At 41.2% G+C, this 17,716-nt stretch overlaps 2 protein-coding genes across 8 annotated transcripts in view; one reads left to right on the top strand and one right to left on the bottom strand.

The window, feature by feature from the left end:
• Nucleotides 1–9,133, bottom strand: part of USH1C (USH1 protein network component harmonin) — a 52,512-nt gene extending 43,379 nt beyond the window's left edge. For 3 of the 7 annotated variants that reach the window (XM_074585815.1, XM_074585817.1, XM_074585816.1), the window contains exons 1-4: nt 8,983–9,133; nt 5,049–5,116; nt 2,983–3,126; nt 2,337–2,475 (exon numbers count right to left, since the gene is read on the bottom strand). In XM_074585815.1, coding sequence (XP_074441916.1) covers nt 2,337–2,475; nt 2,983–3,126; nt 5,049–5,116; nt 8,983–9,018 — 387 coding nt within the window. In that variant the 5' untranslated portion in view covers nt 9,019–9,133. Of the gene's footprint in view, nt 1–2,336; nt 2,476–2,982; nt 3,127–5,048; nt 5,117–5,410; nt 5,881–6,544; nt 6,621–8,982 lie in introns of those variants that run through there. The other 4 variants (XM_074585810.1, XM_074585811.1, XM_074585813.1 and 1 more) reach the window with 3 other exon arrangements.
• Nucleotides 9,134–12,289: 3,156 nt separating this feature from the next.
• Nucleotides 12,290–17,716, top strand: part of OTOG (otogelin) — a 106,145-nt gene continuing 100,718 nt past the window's right edge. Inside the window, exons 1-4 of the mRNA XM_074585809.1 lie at nt 12,290–12,419; nt 12,516–12,576; nt 12,692–12,746; nt 16,104–16,194. Coding sequence (XP_074441910.1) covers nt 12,368–12,419; nt 12,516–12,576; nt 12,692–12,746; nt 16,104–16,194 — 259 coding nt within the window. The 5' untranslated portion in view covers nt 12,290–12,367. The remainder of the gene's footprint in view (nt 12,420–12,515; nt 12,577–12,691; nt 12,747–16,103; nt 16,195–17,716) is intronic.

The raw sequence follows: 17,716 nt of genomic DNA, 5'->3' as shown, positions 1-17,716 counted from the left end.
TTTGAATTTTTTTTAAAAAGCAGCAGGACGTAAAAGTGATGGTATAATAGAAGATCATTATACCCTTCCGAGACAGCATTTTTGGGATAGAAAATGTGTAGAGATTTAGTTAAATAAAGCAGGTGGGTGAAATTTCAGAAGCAGTTGGCTTTACTGTGAGACAGCAATTTAGAACAATGGGTTGCCTGTCAGCTCTTGTTATTCAGTGGGGTTCAGAAAGTGTCTAGTGCCACCTATTATGAAGGCACTTTAGGCTGAGCTTTAAGACCACATATCAGAAAATGGAAGTCAGGCAGTTACATGAGCTGCAAAGCACGACCTTGTTCATATTAATACACATAATCTAACAAATTCATAGTCAGTCTTGAGCATATTTTCCAGCCCAAAGATCCTTTACAATCCCATTCACTGTCACCAATGTGTAGTACAACAGCCTCAGTTACAGAAAGCCCATAGTGCCTTTCTGCATACTGAGAAAAAATGAAAATTGACATCCTCATAGTAGCACAACGACTAAGCATAAGTCCTTATCTATCAATCGTGTCATAGAATTGTTTAAGTTGTAAAGGACCTTTAAGATCATCAAGTCCAAACATTAACTTAGAACTGCTAAGTCCACCACTAAACCATGCTCCAAAACATCACATCTACAAGGCTTTTAAATAGCTCCAGGGATGGTGATTCAACCACTTCCCTGGGCAGCCTGTTTCAGTGCTTGACAAGCCTTTTGAGGAAGAAATTTTTCCAAACATCCAGTCTAAACCTCCCCTGGTGCAACCTGAAGCTGTTTCCTCTTGTCCTATTGCCTGTTACTTTGGAAGAGGCTGATTGCAACCTCTGTACAACCTCTTTTCAGGTAGTTGTAGACAGCGATAAGGTCTCCCCTCAGCCTCCTTTTCTCCAGACTGAACAACCCCAGCTCCCTCAGCCGCTCCTCATAAGACTTGTGCTCTAGACCCTTCACCAGCTTCGTTGCCATTCTTTGGACACACTCCAGAATCTTAATGTATTTCTTCGTTGTGAGGGGCCCAAAACTGAACACAGCATTCAAAGTGCACCTGACCAGTGCCAAGTACAGCGGGACAATCACTTCCCTAGTTCTGCTGGCCACACTATCCCTGGCAGAAGCCAGGATGCTATTGGCCTTCTTGGCCACCTGGACACACTGCTGGCTCATATTCAGACAGCTGTCAACCAACACCCCCAGATCCTTTTCCGCTGGGCAGCTTTCCAGCTGGTCTTCCCAAAGTCTGTAGTGTTACACGGGGCTGTTGTGACCCAAGTGCAGGACCCAGCACTTGACCGTGTTGAACCTCATACCACTGGCGTCAGCCCATCGATCCAGCCTGCCCAGGTCTCTCCTAGAGCCTTCCTACCCTCAAGCAGATCAACACTGCCACCCAACTTGGTGTCATCTGCAAACTTGCTGAGGGTGCACTCGATCCCCTCATCCAGATCACTGATAAAGATATTAGTCTGAAACAAGCAGAGAAGCAGAGCCGCAACACAGCATTAAGATGAAGTGTACTAGCATGACCGTTTAAGACTGGGGCTATTAAATCCAGCAGCATTAATGCCTTCCAGTATTTTCCAGGAGATATTTTCAAAAGCCATAGAAGTGACTGGTCTTTGTCTTTTTCTCAGTTTTCTATCAGCGGAGGAAGGATGCAGATGGAATCTCTCTACTGAGCTGATCACAATCCAGGCACAAGTCTCTTGTCTACACTTCCCATTCCCACTGTGCAGTGTAGTGCACAAGATACACAGGCTTTTGTAGTGCAAACTCTGGCAAGGTGCATCAATGCCCTTTTCTGGAGTTACGCACTGGCAAATCCCATGTTTAAAAGTAGACTACCAACACATTCAGCAGTGTGTTTGTGGTGTCATATGCCACCCTGTGCAAGGTGGAAGTAACATCTTTTAGTATTTATATGCTATGTTCTACATATAATCAGAATTTGGCAACTTAAAACACTCTTCTACAGTCTAGTTCAAGATCTTTCTTTCCATCTGTTTTCATTTAACTGGTCCTACTCATGAAGTAGAAGCACTCCAGAAAGACCTTTTCTCTTCATATTTTATCACATCCCAAATGTGAGAAAAAAAGTTTACCTATCATTAAAATTGGTGAAAAGAACAATTTTAATAGGTTGATTCGCCATGGATATAATGGTATTTACTACGGCATTGACTTATGCGTTTTATGAATTTTATTACAAGCGACAAAGAGCACCTAGCAATAGCTATTTCTAAATATTAAAGAAGAACTCTTACTTCCCTAACATTGTAGCAAAAGGTTTTTTGCAACACAGCAGTCATGAATATAATTTTGTTACCTGAAGTCCAACATTGTCTGCCTGTCCTCCTTTAACTAACTGGGAGATGAAGAGGCCGCAGCTAAATTCCACTCCACCTCTCACACTTATTCCAAGTCCTTCAGGATGCAAACGATCCAATCTCACCTCTTTCAGCTTTCTGCAAAAATGGAAGATACTCAACTACTCAGCTTTATAACACTTTGTGGCAATGACGTTTCATATGAAAGTTACACATTATTTTTCTCTATAACATTTAGGCATGAAAAAAAGCAAGTTGACTGAAGTTTGGATGGATGCGTGTTAAAGCCATCAAATATTTTCCATAAGAAAAGACATCTGCAACCACTGAAGCTGTCTGCTTCTAGAGGATTAGAGCTATAAGATTTTTTTATTATTATTAAATGCAGGAAAAATAAGAAAAGATTGTTTTGACCGCAACAAAATGAAAGCATTGGGTTTGATTCCCTTACACTGCCTTTACTAGATTAAACTACTTGGCAAACAATTTCAGGTAGCTCAAAACTGTACTTCTAGCAAATACATGAAAAGTAAAAAAAATTGTGCCCAGCTCTACACAGGTGACTGGTATTTTACTTGGAATTTGTCTGAAAACTCAGTACTTCCTGCTTGTATTTGTTAGCCACATTGTTCTGCATTCTCTTACCGTGATCTTTTTGGCGTAAGCTGATCGTATTCCACCTGGTGTTTTAATGGGATAAGTGGGCGGATAGCATCAAATAGAGGCAATCTGCTTGGTTCGTTAATCACGAGTTTTAAGTCCCCCACAAGCACTGGGAGATTCATAGATCTACAAAAACACAATGAGAAAACAGCCACAGGTAATCAACACACCAACACAAATCACTATTTAATAACTTGCTGTACGTGTATCTTCAATGTTTGCATTTCCCTTCAACCTATTTATGCAAATATTGTTTTAATCAAAGCAAAATAGCCTCTGAGAAAGCAAGCTTTCTGTAAACAAACAGGAATAACAACTACCTCCTTCAAAATTACTGAAAAATCCTATATATTGCCTTTAGCTTTTAAGGTCACATGCATCACTTTTACAGATGACATCTTTAATTTCAGGGTCTCAAAAAGATTTATGGAACTGTCTACTACACTTTTCTCTCCTTACTAGTTAGCATTCTTTCTAAGTCAATCTAGGCTACAAGCTCCTTCCTCTCCTAAACTTAGGGGACTGACAAATTGTTTTGATACAGGAAAAAAAAATAAAAATCACAATGCTCAGTAGCTAGAAGACAGACTTATTTTTTTTTCCAAATCAAAATTGAAGGACCATCAACCAATAAACAAAATCTACAGAAGTTAAACTGCTGTGAACAACTGTTTTATGAGAGTTATACAAAGTAGTATCCTTGATACTGTCAGCACCCAGACAGTTGTAGGTTTAGAAAATGTACTTCGTTGTCCGAGTGGAAGAACAGCTCCTCAAGGTTCAGTGGAGCTACACAACATCCACTTAAACTTAGTCTAAATTATTTGCTGTTCTCTCTCTTATAATTTACATTTCCTGGCATACCATATTTCTGAGGTGTATGCCTCAGAATACAGATCAGGAATGCATATTACATGGGATTAGAGGTAAAATACTTTTGGAAATGCTGTTCACAGTGAAGCAGACATTAAATGTTATCTCCAACAGCAATTGCACATATTTTTGCCCTGGAGTACTTCATAATATATTGCAGAAAAGTCACATATCATCAGCATATGTTCATAGAAATATTGGAAATTCTGCTCAAGTCATTGCAATTTTGGAAATTGAAGGAAAGTTACTATGTGCATTGTTAATTTTGTAACTGCAAGAAGATTTTAAATAATTAAGAGCTTCTGAATCAACGAGCTTTCCAAACAAGAGGCTTTATCAATGGAGAGGCAATTAGACAGACCTGAGTGAAACTGAATCAGTTATGCAGCTGAATACACCCATAACTATAGCTCAGTGCAAACATCAGATGGAAACGTCTACACTTCACTCAGATGAGATGCTATTAATTAAGATATGAATGGAAACAATGTCTATCAGAGCCAGTTCTCTATGACGAGTGGAAAATACATTCTCATCTTCTTTGAAAAACAATGGATCAGACGCTGATCTCATTTGCAATGATACAGGTCCTAAGCAACTGTGGTTTAAATCAGTTCAGCAAAAGGATTGGTAATAGGCCTATCAACTTAACATTTTTTACCCATTATGCTGTAATAAGCCAGAGTTGTTAAACATGCCAGATTCCCAGATTAATTTTTTTCAGCTTTCCGGTAACAGTTGCAAATAAATTTTTATCTGAATAGTTATCAAAAAATCTTTGAAAAGCAAACTCAATGAAAACCTCTATTGCAAACAAATAAGCACTATTTGGAAATATTAACGAATTTGATCAATGCTCTCTCCTTTTCCTAAGAACAGTTTTATCATTCAAGTGCTTCCCCCCCACCGTCCCCATACGAGTCCACCAAATTCTTTTACAAAACTGCCAAGTCATAAAACCAAAGTAACTTTATGGGTGGTTACAGACATGCTCCTTCCTTGTCTGCAGGCTACACTGTAAAAGTGTAAGACTTCATTAAACACAATAAAAACTATTACTTCAACTACTTTTCTAGTAGCGTAGAGAACCACCACTTAAAATCTTGAATACTCACTCTTTACGTTTAAAAACATTAGTAAAATTCTACATGAACATATATAAAGCTAGATCTTACTGGTGATACATCCGCAGCACATCATAAAGGTAATCTTTCTCCGCTTCATTGTCAATTAGTAGATTAACCTGAAAACCCAAGGACATTATTGTAAATCTCTAACTAAATAGCCACAAATGTTGAACACAGAAGACTCACAAATTCTTAAGCGACAGAGCAAAGATTTCAACAGGCAAACACTTTTTTTTTTTCTAAAAAATAAACACTTTTTTGCAATAGAGTATTACCTCACAATGTGAAACTTAAGACTTTCTAAAATTAGTATTACAACAGTTGGTCAAAGTGGTAAATACCGATACATTCTGTAAGCTAGATTTCCCCTCAGCTGCAATATTATTACAATAATATCATATTTGCCTTACCTGATAATCACTGTACTGTTGAATAAATGTTTTCAGAAACCTTTTTGGCCATTCATTAACATAGCACATGCTGTCACAGATAAAACCACCACACTGAGATGATTATAATCTATATTCTGTCATCCAAACCACTGATTTCAGGATCTGACTTACGCCAGCTGCTACGCTACTGTTCCTCTTTGCTCTCAGCTCTTAACTGATAGAACTTGCTAGTTATTCTTTCCTCCCCCACGTTTACTTAAACCAGTGTCATATTACTATGTCTGCTCTTGGATAACTACAATAAAATTAAGCAAAAAAACCCCCAAGAATTCTCATATGAGGAGTTCAACTTATGTTCAGTGACAGTGAGACCCCCATTGATCTTACGTTCAGCGAGGGGTCACATCACATTAGTTTTACATTTGGACAAGCCTAATGTTTAGGAGAACAATTTACATCTGACCTAAAGGCTAATATTACTGTGACATGAAGTCTGAGGACCAATTTGCATACTTAAAGAAAGGCCCATTCTTTCTAGGTTTGCGTTATATCCTAAATGAAATACATGCTTCATATTCCCTTTGTCCCTTTTGGCTCTCTAAAGCCAGCAATGCTCCACATACAAGTGGTTTTCTATTACTCGTTTCCTCTGGAAAAAGACACTTGCAAAACCCCTAAAGGCCAAAAAGCTACATGTAGGACAAGATTGCTTGACAGAAATACCAGTGAGTACACCAATTTATTCACAGTGAATTTCAAAACATAGAAGAAAAGTCTGCCTTAAAAGGAAATAAAACAGTTGCAATCAAAATACCAATACTGTCCATAGGTTCAAGGCAAGGTAACACATGCAAAATTAAGTCCAACATCCATTTTTTCCTTCCCCATCAGGAAAAAATATAACATATAAAACAGCTTCAGTTCTAGCATATAGAACTCAATCCCTAGTGCTAGCTAAGGTGCTGTATGAGCAGTGTCTCATGAAGAACATTAAATGTTTAAGCACATCAACCCCACACAACAACAAGCAAAACCATCACCATCTTTTCCCCTGATTGGGAAAGCAACTAGTAACAACATCCCATTTTTCTCCTGATATGCTAGCTAGATAGTGCTGTCTCCTACTGCCTCTCAGGAACCAGAGGGCCATACCTACATTCTGCCATTCCTTCTCACAAAACATTCAGTCTTTCTGTTTGATTCACACACTTCTCACCCTGCACCAGCAACTTCCTTGTCCTCTGACAAAAACACTCAAGTGACTTCTTATATAGTCAGAATGCTACAGCTGGGTTAATCTTCCTCGTGCATCTCTAATTAGGTCATTCTTCTCCTGCTGCCTTCTATTCCACCAATCATTACTTCATTGTAACCACCTGCATCTCTTACCATTTTCCTAATTCATTAACTCCTTGGGACAGCCTTACTTTAGACATGCACTTTACCTAGGCTTATCAACAGCTTCTAAGAACTGAGCCTAATTTCATAAATCCTAGAAGAACATGCCCCCACATGTTAGGAAAAAAAAAATCAAAAAAATCAGTGGTGACATGATGTAACTTGGATCAGAGGATTATTTTACTATCTATTTCTCGAAAAAATAACTGTGGAGGTATGGGATAATGATTTCACAGTTTTTAAACCAAGAATATTAAAAAATCATCTGAACAGAGTCCCTGGCAACCTGCTCTAGGGGGGATGGAGCAGATGACCTCCAGAGGTTGCTTCCAACTTCAACCTGTGATTAGTTACAGGTATCTTCATAGTAATTGCATAATTTATAATCCTAGAACACAAATAGAGTTGCTTATGATCTATTCTTTACTATATAAAATGCACTGTTTTTCACAGACATCAATAAGGAGTCATCACAAAACTGCACCTACATACAAAAGTAAAATAAAATCTGGCGACAAGTCTATATAAGTTAATTCAGTAGCATAGAAGTTGTGGGGAAAAAAGGCACTTTTTGGTGTGGAAAAAGTTCAGATTACAATAACGCACTACTGTAGCATTAGTTCAATCTGTCAGCTTTCAAAAAATAACACAAAGTTCTATTTAAGCTACTCAGCCTTTGAAAAATTATTGAGGGGAATGGAAGAACTGGGCAATTATTTGCATATATTACATATTTTGCATTGCTGCCTGGTTGATAGGGAGAACTGAATAAAATTGGTAAGAAAAAAGAATAATGTGAAAGTGTCAAATAATTGAGGAAACTCAGATCCCGCGGCTCAGCATTTTCACTGTTTTGACAGAGAAAAAGTAAGTATCCGAGACATTAAAATTGCCACAGAAGCCACTAGAAGCAGGACTATACAGAATAATTTAAAGCCCTATTCCAGTATCCTCTTAGTCAGATAAAATTTTCAGTCAGACATGCATCCTACTTATTTGCACCAACAAACACTAAGTCTTATGTTATCAGGGGTGGGACTAGAATGATTTATGAACTATAGCAGCAATGAAAGGGAAAGGGTTTAAAGTTCAAGATGGTAACCATCTGCCTAGGAACCTGAGTCTTTATAGATAGGTTGCACAATCCACTGTTGAGTTATACAGTAATAGGTAGCAAGCAGAAACAACTTGCTAGAGGGCAACAGTCTTCACTACGGAGTATCCAGGTCCTTAATGTTTTTGAACTTCAGTTTGTCATATAGATGTTTTTTTTGCAGCCCTTCTACTTCACTGTAACAATTCTTCAGTTAATGGCTTTATTACCAGGTGATACTTCTAGAAAATGCAGCATTACACTGCTTTGAAGAAACTCCACTGAAGTAGAGTGAAGCTGACCAAAAAAACCCAACCAATCTCCCCCACAAAAAAACCCAAAGGGCCACAAAACAGGACTGAAAACTTTGGTCTGAGAGAGCCTTAAATAGCTGTGGAAAAACATCTTTTAGATGTGTAAATAATTTTCTCCCTCGTCTCCTTAAGCACAGATTACTTTGCTCATACAATTTAGAACTCTGCTGAGCACTCATTTAACTGGGTAAATGACAAAATGACGTGCCAGGCAGACTGAGCCGCTCCATGTATCAAGTGTATCTGCACATGACTGCACATGCACAACGGCCCTGGTGAATGTTAAGATGGAACCAGAGCCTCCCGAGCGCCGGCTGGCAGCGCACAGGGCTGCGGCTGCCACCGGCCCGGGCCTGGACTTCAGCACCTGCACTTTTGCCTTCCCTGAACTGGGCGCAACATTTTTTACATGATATTAAAAATAAAATGAATTGTAACAAGCCCTGAAAAAGCTCATGCGCTAAGGAATGTTTCTCCTCTTCTCTCCCTCCCTTTTAAAGGGTTTTAAAGTTTTACAACCACCCCTCTCACAGGAGGCTGCCACCCGCGCCATCGGCAGGGCAGCGCCAACTTTCCCGAGCTCCCCCCTTCCGCGCCGCTCACTCCGGGATACGGGCAGCCTTCGGGCAGGGCCAGCAGCACGCCCCAGGCCTTCCCGGCGCCGAGCCCCCGCCCGCCGCTTCGCCTCCTTCCCTTCCTGCAGCCCGCGGGGGAGCGGCTCTGCCCGCAGCCTGCGCTCGCCCGCCGAGGCGACCCCAGGCGTCCCTGGGCCCCACTACTCTTACCTTGTGCCGGAACTCACGGGCCACCCTGCGCTCCATGGTGAGCTGGGTGCGGGCGCGGTGCGGAGCGGGGCGGCTGCGCCGGTGAGGCCGCGCCCCGGGGCGGTGGGAGGCGCGCCCGTCGCGCTCCTCGCCCGCCGCCGCCTACAGCATCCCCGGCCCTCGCCCGCCCTCGCCGCCGCTCCAATACCTCGCTGCGTTAGCGGCACGAGCCACCGGGCAGCGATAACCTCCCTGCGACCCCAGGCTTTGCTTGTTTAAGGCCAAAGCAAAAAGAGAAAGTAAAAGAAAAGCCACCCCCCCCGAATGTTACCTGGCCTTTTCCCGGGGCTGATTTTTCCAACTGGTGCTTCTCATACGGCACGGAGCTCACATCCAAACTTCTCTTTTGTATTTGTAGGTATGTTCATCACTAGCCCTACTATTTAAAAAATGCATGAAGGTGTGAAATTTAAAGCATGCTAACACCTGGGGGGGGGGGGGAGAGGGAGAAAAAGAACTTGCTTCCATAAATTTCTCTACTGCAAATAATCTCATTTTTTTTATTTTCAGGTAAACAGGGTGAATCTGATGTATCGCTGTCTAATTCTGATTTCTACCAGCCGTCCCCACTAACAGAATATTGTTGCTTATGAATGTAGTCTCTGACATGCCTACTGTGAGTAACTGCGTAAAAATCAAGCTTAGTGTGCCTGAAAAGGAGCCTATTTCAGAATAATCTCTTTTAGGTTTTTTTGTCTTGGGCTGGTTCTTCTCCCACTTTCCCTACTGTAGTACATGATAACAAAGACTTCTGCAACCAAGGCTGGAAGCAAGTGGAGGAGACCTGCCAACCTATGTCCCTTAGTCACCCTGTGGAATCAGCTTTATGCACATAACTCCAGAGGGAATGTGATTTAGGTAAGCACAGGTAAGCACACTGCTCCTCCTTCCAACAGAGTGGGAACTTGTATGAATACATAAAAAGGCATGATAAAAAAAATCCATACTGCTAAATACAAACCTGTTTTATTATTTCTGTGTGATAACCTTTGTAAGATACACCAGCTCCTCTAGAAATTGCTCTTACCCCTTTCAGAAGATGGCTTCGCTGTATTGGAACAATTCAATGGGATGTACACTACCCATTTTTCATATCAGGTGTCAGGAATAAGAGAGGAATGCATTTTAAGCCTCTGTACAAATAAATGCAAAAACTGTTTTCAGAAAACAATTTTCTGTGAGAAGTGCAACTATTAGTACACAAATAATTTGTCTTCTATCCAAACTCCAGTATCACACAATATTGAAAAGCTATCTCATCTAAGCATTAGACACACAGATACAGTGTTTCTTCCCTGAGTACGCAAACTAAAATTGTCTTATAATTGAAAAGAGAAGGAAGGAGATACATGAAATTTAAATGACACATAAAATACCATGTATGTTTCCTTTAAATTTACATACAGACTATAACAATCATTGATATCTATCAATTGCTTCTAGAAGACTTTTCAGGAATTTTATAAGCTGAAAGTTAAGTACATTGGAAAGTTACTTTATCATATAGATAAATTTTCCAGGAGTCATAAACTCCTCCATGTAGTAAAATATAGTGGTGTTAACTTAATTTGGTGATCTGAAAACTGCTCTGAAACATCAGGTAAAGGACACATCACAGAAAGGAATGAACTTGGTGGGCTGTTAGTCTGCTGTTACACGAATTCCGGTCCTCTACTGTGAATAAACACAAAGCAAACAAACCCACAAAGCTACCCAATGCTCCCAAACTGGAAGTTTGATAATCAGAAAACGTATGAGATTGTTCTGAAGTTTACATTACTTCAAATATGTCATATTAAAAGATGGTACCATTATGACTGTTTATTAGGTTTTGATAATGAAATATTTCACAGCAAGAAATCAAATTGCATCCAAATTAGCATCAAACTAGTTTCAAGTTTGCTACTTGTGGGAACAACACTTGTGGGTACATTAAGGGAAAATTAATAAAGTGGGCAGCCCTTTTAGTAGGCAAAGAAATACATTAAAATGTGCGTTGTGTAAACTGATTCCTGTTGCTTTTAATCTACTTTTTCTACTTCCATTAATGTAATCTGGACCAGAGAAAGTGCACCAAAGCCTGGTGCATTCAGAGTAGATGGGCTCTGCTACAGGCTGAGGCTAGCATGTAATTCTAAATATCTGTTTGGGGTTATTGGGAAAAAGGCTGTGCGGAAGGAAAATAATATCTTTTCTGTCTCACTTTCTTTTCTCTCATACGCATTCTCCCTCCAACATTTACAGAAGAGAACAGAATTCTCAGCAAAAACATCACTAGTTTTCCATCGTTTCATTAGAAATGAAACACTTGTTGCAGCAAGAAACACAATCCACAGGGACAAATTACAAAGGCAGAAAAGAGATCTTTTTAATGACTTACTGTTAACAGACTTCCCAAAGCAGTCAGAAAAGGCCCCTTTTCATCTGAGACAGTTTCTCACCTGGTATGGGCAGCTTCTAAAGCTTCTGTTATAAGATATGCAAACCTGAAGAATGATGGGGAGGGAGGCAGCAGCAGATGGGAGAGGGAAGAGAACAGAAAAAAGGTTACAGTGACAGGAAGAGGTGAGAGAAAAGGCAAAAAGATAATGGAAGAAAGGTAAAACAGACAGAAAATTTAATCACAAGAGAAAAAAAAAGAATAAACCTGGAAAACGGTCCACAAAGAACTCAAAATTCAGGAGTGTGAATTTATAGTAACAATAAGTTATCAGAAGTTGCAGAACTAGCCCATACGCATTGGCTGCCTGCCGCATTCAGTTCGTGTTTTACTCCTGCCTTTCATCACTCAGGTTCTGACACCTGTTTCAGCGGGTCGGGGGCAATGCTCCCTGTTTAGCACGGACAACGCTCGCTGCCCCTCGGCACAAGCTGGCGGCTCCCTGCAAGCTGCCCGTTCCCGGCCGTGCGACATTGCCAGCAGCGAGCGCGAAGCAGCCCCGGGTTCCATGGCGCTAGAAGCAGGGCGCAGCCTCACACCCCACCGCGGGGGTCTCGGCTCCTGACGAGAAGCCGCAACACTAAATCCTTTCCTAAACCCCAGGAGAACGGCAAAGTGAAAATAAACATGAGGAGCCAGAGGAGTCAGTGCCCGGCACAGATGGTCAGGGAAAAGCCTTAGTAGGGCCGGATCCGCTCGGCTGCAGAGGCCAGCCCGGGGCTAGGAGCTGTGCTGCGAGGCGAGGCGTACCGTCTGGGGTGGGTGCTCAGCAAAGGGGCGGAGGGCGGGTGGGCGGTTGATAAAACCCCCCGGCCGCCCCGCCCCGGAGGGCGGGATGAGCCCAGGGCGCAGGTAGCGGCTGGTGCTGAGGGCCACTCCGCGGGAAACAGCCGCTGCTCAGTCCGTATGGAGGCCCAGCTTCTCCTCGGGGCGCTGCTGTGTGCCTGGCTGTCACCGGGTGAGCCTCCCGCTGGGCTGGGCGCAAGGGCAGGACGGGAGGAAGCAAGCAGAGGGTAGTCCCGGCCATCACTAACCTCGTGCCTTTGCCTTCCAGCTCTGTCTCCATGGGGTGCCCGGGCCCAGCTCCCTGTCGGCGGGGACCTACCGCTCCCTAGGTGAGAGCCAGCCGGGGCGTGGTGGGGCTCCTTTCCCTCAGGCAGCCCTGAGAGGGGGCTGGGTGGGGTGGGCTGTACGGGACGAGTAAACCCAGCCTTGTTCTCCTGCTCTCAGGCGCGACAGCGCCGCGGGACCTCGGAGAGGGGATGGCCTCGCCGCGGCGACGCAGGTAGGGGGATGTGGACCGGGCGCTGTGAGGGGCGGCGGGCGGGCATGGCCGCGACTCCTTGGGGGAGACGAGGCTGCCGGGAGGTCTGACTTTTGTCTGAGGAGCCCTCCCCGCCGTCGGTTGCCTCGAACCGGGGCTCAGGAGGCGAGGTGGTGCTGTCGCTCCTGGCCCAAGATGGTGCCCGGTTTTCCCGCCCTGTGCCGCCGCCTGAGGGGTTGGTTGGCGGCGGCGGCGGTCTGAGGGACGGGTGTTCTGGTTGTCGCTAGGATAATGCATTTCTCGTATCTCACCTGAATATGCCTGTATGTTACCATGATACTGTTGGTGTTTCTGATGGCAGCCCTACCCTTTGTGATTCTTCAGGACTTGCCCTTTAAACAGCTTTGAATGTGTGTTTTATCCCAACCATAAGGAGTATCAGTCATGAATGAAAGGGAGCTTGGGGCTTAAAGTATTTAAGCAGGGAGGGAAGGTGGTAGCTAGAGCTTCAGCTCGTTCAGACATAGTTATATGCAGTATGAAGCATCCTTGCTCCAGCAAAAGCCATGGTCTGGTCTGGCTCATCCAGCAATAATCGCTTTGTGGGAGCCTTTTCACTTCTCGGTGGAAGTAAATGAGCTGGCAGTATCAGATCACTACAACTCAGTACGGGTTTTTGGATGTGGTTTATCTTGGCAGCCCAACTATATCATTCGTGGTGTGTTGCTGAAATGTAATTAGGGTGTGTGGTTCCCGCTCCCTTGTTTGAGGGTGGGAAGAGGAAAGTTTGCTTTGTAGCCCTTGTTTGCGGCTCTGCAGAGGAGTTGCCTTTCTTTCTCCCTGCTCTTTCTGGGAGAAGCTCAGCGGAGAGAAAAATGTGCCACAGGTAACTGCAAACAGGTTGTTTGAGGTCTCCCCCAAGAATTCAGGATACAGTAATAGACTCTTTGTTTCCTTCTGTGATAGCCCACTGAGCAGAAATCTTCAGTAAGAAATATGCTTAGGAAAAAGAAAAAAAAAATTCAATATTAGTTTTAAAAAGGCGAGAACCTGAAGAATAGTTGTTCTAGCCATTTGAACTGTCTAAACCCAACAATTATGGATTTTTACATGTTCTTGCTTTTAATAAGCTTCTTCAAGAGGAGAAGCAACATTACGTGATGGTGGTTGAGCCCTCGTCAGAATTTTATGTCCATGGAGACTCAGTTAATGACATAGCTTCTGAGATAGGTTTTCCGTCAAATGTCTAAATAGATATTTAGAACACAGAAAACACCTGCTATTCTAAAAATATGTTGCAGAACTGTGCACAAGACTGAGAAATTTGAATGATAAAACTCTATGGCGTGAAAATTAAATGCTATATATCTAACCAAGTCCTTAGGTAAAATTATGTAGATGTATCAGGTTCTGTTTTTAATGTTATTTTGGAAATATTTTGCATAGTTATTTGTATCACTGTAGACATCGTGCATTGTGGCTAATATTGTTTATTAACAGGTACTGTATTTGTCACTGAATTTTCCTTAATGAAAACTGTATTCTGTAATTAATGTGTCACTGAAATATGAACATTTTAGAGGATATAGCTACTGCTCTTCATGAGGTGAAGTAATAACATGAAATGGCTGTAACATCTATGTTAAGTAAACTAGGTAAATGTAATTAGATGCATCTTTAATAAGGAAAAACTTACTGTCATAAGTCATTGGCTTCTGAGGATCAAAAAGCTCATGTTAAATTGGGAAAAATTGTACTCACCCTAGAGGTAGGCAGTTCTAGAACAAAGACAGGAGGCTATAGAGAAGGTGAGCAACACGGTTTTAATAAAGGCATACTAATTAGGAGGTATACATCTACCTGTCATGAGCATGGCAATAAAACCATATCCTGAAAAAATATCAATGGATTTTTTGTAACTTGGGTAAACAGGTCTGCTCTTCTGTTGTCTCAAGTAGACGATATAGACTGAATTGGCTTTTGTGATTTGATGTATTGCTGGCTTTTTTTTTTTTTTCCCCTAAAGGAAACATGAGTTTTTAAGTTTTGAAGAACTCTTTAGGGCACCTTTATAGATCAGTGTTGCTTTCACTTCTGCATGATAGCACATCCTACAGGACTGATTGTTTTGTGCAGACTAAAACCACAAGTTAATATTATTCCCTTAAAGCATATTTTCTCCAAGAGCTGGTATAGAAATTATTTTCTGAGTAAATTGTCTTGGATATTGTTTCCTCTCAAAGAAAAATTGTGGGGAATAATAAGCCACTTATACGTGCTCAGGTGCTTTACTATACCTTTCATTCATTAGAATGCTCCTTTTAAGATGGGTTGTCTTTGTTCTCAAGTTTCCTTGAACCTGAGCATTCAAAGCTGCATCTAAAAGAGCAATTTCACATATCCTATCTACAGTACCTCTTTGTATAAATAACTGGGTTTGTACCTAGTCCCATTTCTCTGTAAATGGGGTAGACAAGATCATAAATTTTAAATAAAGTGCTAAAACTTTCAACTTCCAAGAAGATGGGAAGGAACTCATGTGTTCACACATCATACCTAAACTGTGCACTATACTTCAGTAAAACAGTATATAATAATGTTATCCCTCCAATTTACATAGAAGCTGTCAGATGGCTACTGACGATGACTGACTTTTAAGCTGTTAACAGCTAACCTGGGGGTTTTCCCCCCGTTTCCCCAAAGCATTGATGTGAGTTCTTGTTGTGGTATTCTGGTAGGACTCAGTATGTTTCTGGTTCAGAAGTGATACAGCTGCCACTGTGTAAATAATTTGAGTTTGGAAAGAGAGTGGAGGGATTTGTGATGTGACTAGCATCACTGATAGATGGAAGAATGAGGTGGAAGTTGGATTAATAGATGAATATGGCAAGAATGAGCGGGGGAGTCAAAGTATCGTGACATACCAATTTGTGAAAATGATTACAAAGTCTGATAGACTAGAAATGCTTGGGTTCCAAAAGGCAATTTATTGGAGAAAAAGGAAGCTTCACTTAATACAGTATTGAGAATTAATACAAGAAAACTCAAGATACCTTGCTGCTGACTGTTGAAGGCAGAAGTGCTTACAAGAAAGGAAACACGAGAGAATAAAATCTTCAGTCTGTCATAATGTATTTTTGAATGTTGGAACAACAAGAAAAGATTAAGGAGGATATGGTAGGAAATGTTTTGAAAACTAACCTGGGTGTTTATGATTTTGTTTAAAACAAACAAAAAACCACCACAAAACAAACCTGTTGATTTTGCTGGGTGAAGCAGTGAGCTTACTAAAAATTATAAATTTACTGATAGACTTTGAAGAGATTTTTTTTGAAGTGTTTTGGCTATAGCTGCCGATTTCTTTGTTCTTTCTGAAAGGAGTCTGGAATGGCAGTTTATAATGCTTCATCTACTGCGATATCCTTATCTCGGAACAAGAGACTTCACAATATGAAATGTGGACCATCCGGTAAGTTACTTATGTTTCTACATGAAGTAACTTCAATTGTCCTTTATATTCTGCATCATTTAATTATTTTATGAAGAAAAAAACCTAAAATAACTAATACAGCCTTCAATATAAGGGGCCTCTACCTTGATTGGCCTCAAAGGACTACAGGAATATGGCAACTTATCATGGGGTTTGACCTAGCTTTAGGTTTATACCAGGTTTTGGTTTGATCATTTGAAAGACTGTCTCTAACTGCAGGTTTTCTACCAAAGAGCTTACAGCAGGGAAATCTGCTCTTGTTGTGGAAAAAAGATGTGGCTTGCTAAAATCCACTTAAAGATGTGAATTGCTGCCTAGATGCCATTAAATTACCTGTCTTATATCTCTTCTGTGTTTGGAGGTTTCTTGTTTGTTACTTTTCTGCTGAGGTAATCTATGAATGCTTTTCGTGTGTGTAATCTATGGGTTAGCAGGATGAGGTACTTCTAGCCACCGGCTTGCAGTGGTGGGCATTTGCCTGAGGAATTTGCATCTTGTCTTTTTTGGTTCATCTTATTTTCAGCGGTGAAATGCACAGGCTTAAATCTCTTTGCTCAAGGGTAAAGATCCCATATATTAGCTCTTCTGTAGAGCCTGTGTCATGCTTGCCTTGTACAAAGGGGAAACATGAGGCAAAGTAATTCAGAATAATTTTAGTGTTGCAAAACCTCTTGTTTCTTTTCAGTCAGCCTGATTGGTTGCATTGGATGTGTGACCTAACTAATAGTGAATAGTCTGGATTTGCATCCCCTGCTTTTATATCACAAAATGCAAGACTGATGTGTAGATTGGACTCTGATCAGTTGTGATTAGGGTTGTGTTATCCCCAAAAGCTTTTAATGTCTTTGTTTAATACATACTGTTTTCAGAAGCTTTTGAGAAGTGTGTAGCTGAATGTGGGGGAATAATAGCAGGGTCTAGAGAAGCATGATATTACTCAAATAAAAACGATTACCTATGAACCTTGCCAGTATATGAAAGATATCATATACGTATATTGTGTACCATAAAACTGCTTTGCAAGTATAGCAGTCTATACCAGTAAAAATCCCTCTGCTTTTGAGGGTTGCACCAGCTTAATGACCAAGAAGTAGTTCTTTTCTTAGCTCTCCTTTTTTTTTTTTTTTTAACCAAATAAAGCAGCTTCCAAAAAGATGCGCAAATCATGCTGAGAAATTTGTTGCCATAATAATTGTTTGGTTCCCTGGGTTTATTTTTTGCCAAGTGAAAATTCCTTTAATGGAACCAGTGGATTTCACGTTTTGCCTCAGAGCAAGCAGCTGAAAAAAAAGACTTTTAAGATGCATTGTGCTACTGTTAAAGTGTGCAATAATAAACTTGTGCATAAAGCCTTGGCAAGACTCTTACAAATGGTTTATGTACAAGTTTATTGCTTCTTAAGTAGGCCTAATACTTAAGAAAGAGAAGAACAAATCTATAACGAAGGAGAATGAAATGAGTAGTAAGTCTACCCATCACATGTCTAAGCTTTTAAAGGAGA

This window comes from Larus michahellis, chromosome 4 (assembly GCF_964199755.1).
Source record: "Larus michahellis chromosome 4, bLarMic1.1, whole genome shotgun sequence".
Lineage (NCBI taxonomy): Eukaryota > Metazoa > Chordata > Aves > Charadriiformes > Laridae > Larus > Larus michahellis.
Note: the sequence above shows the minus strand (reverse complement) of the source record. Positions and strands in the feature narration are given on the sequence as shown.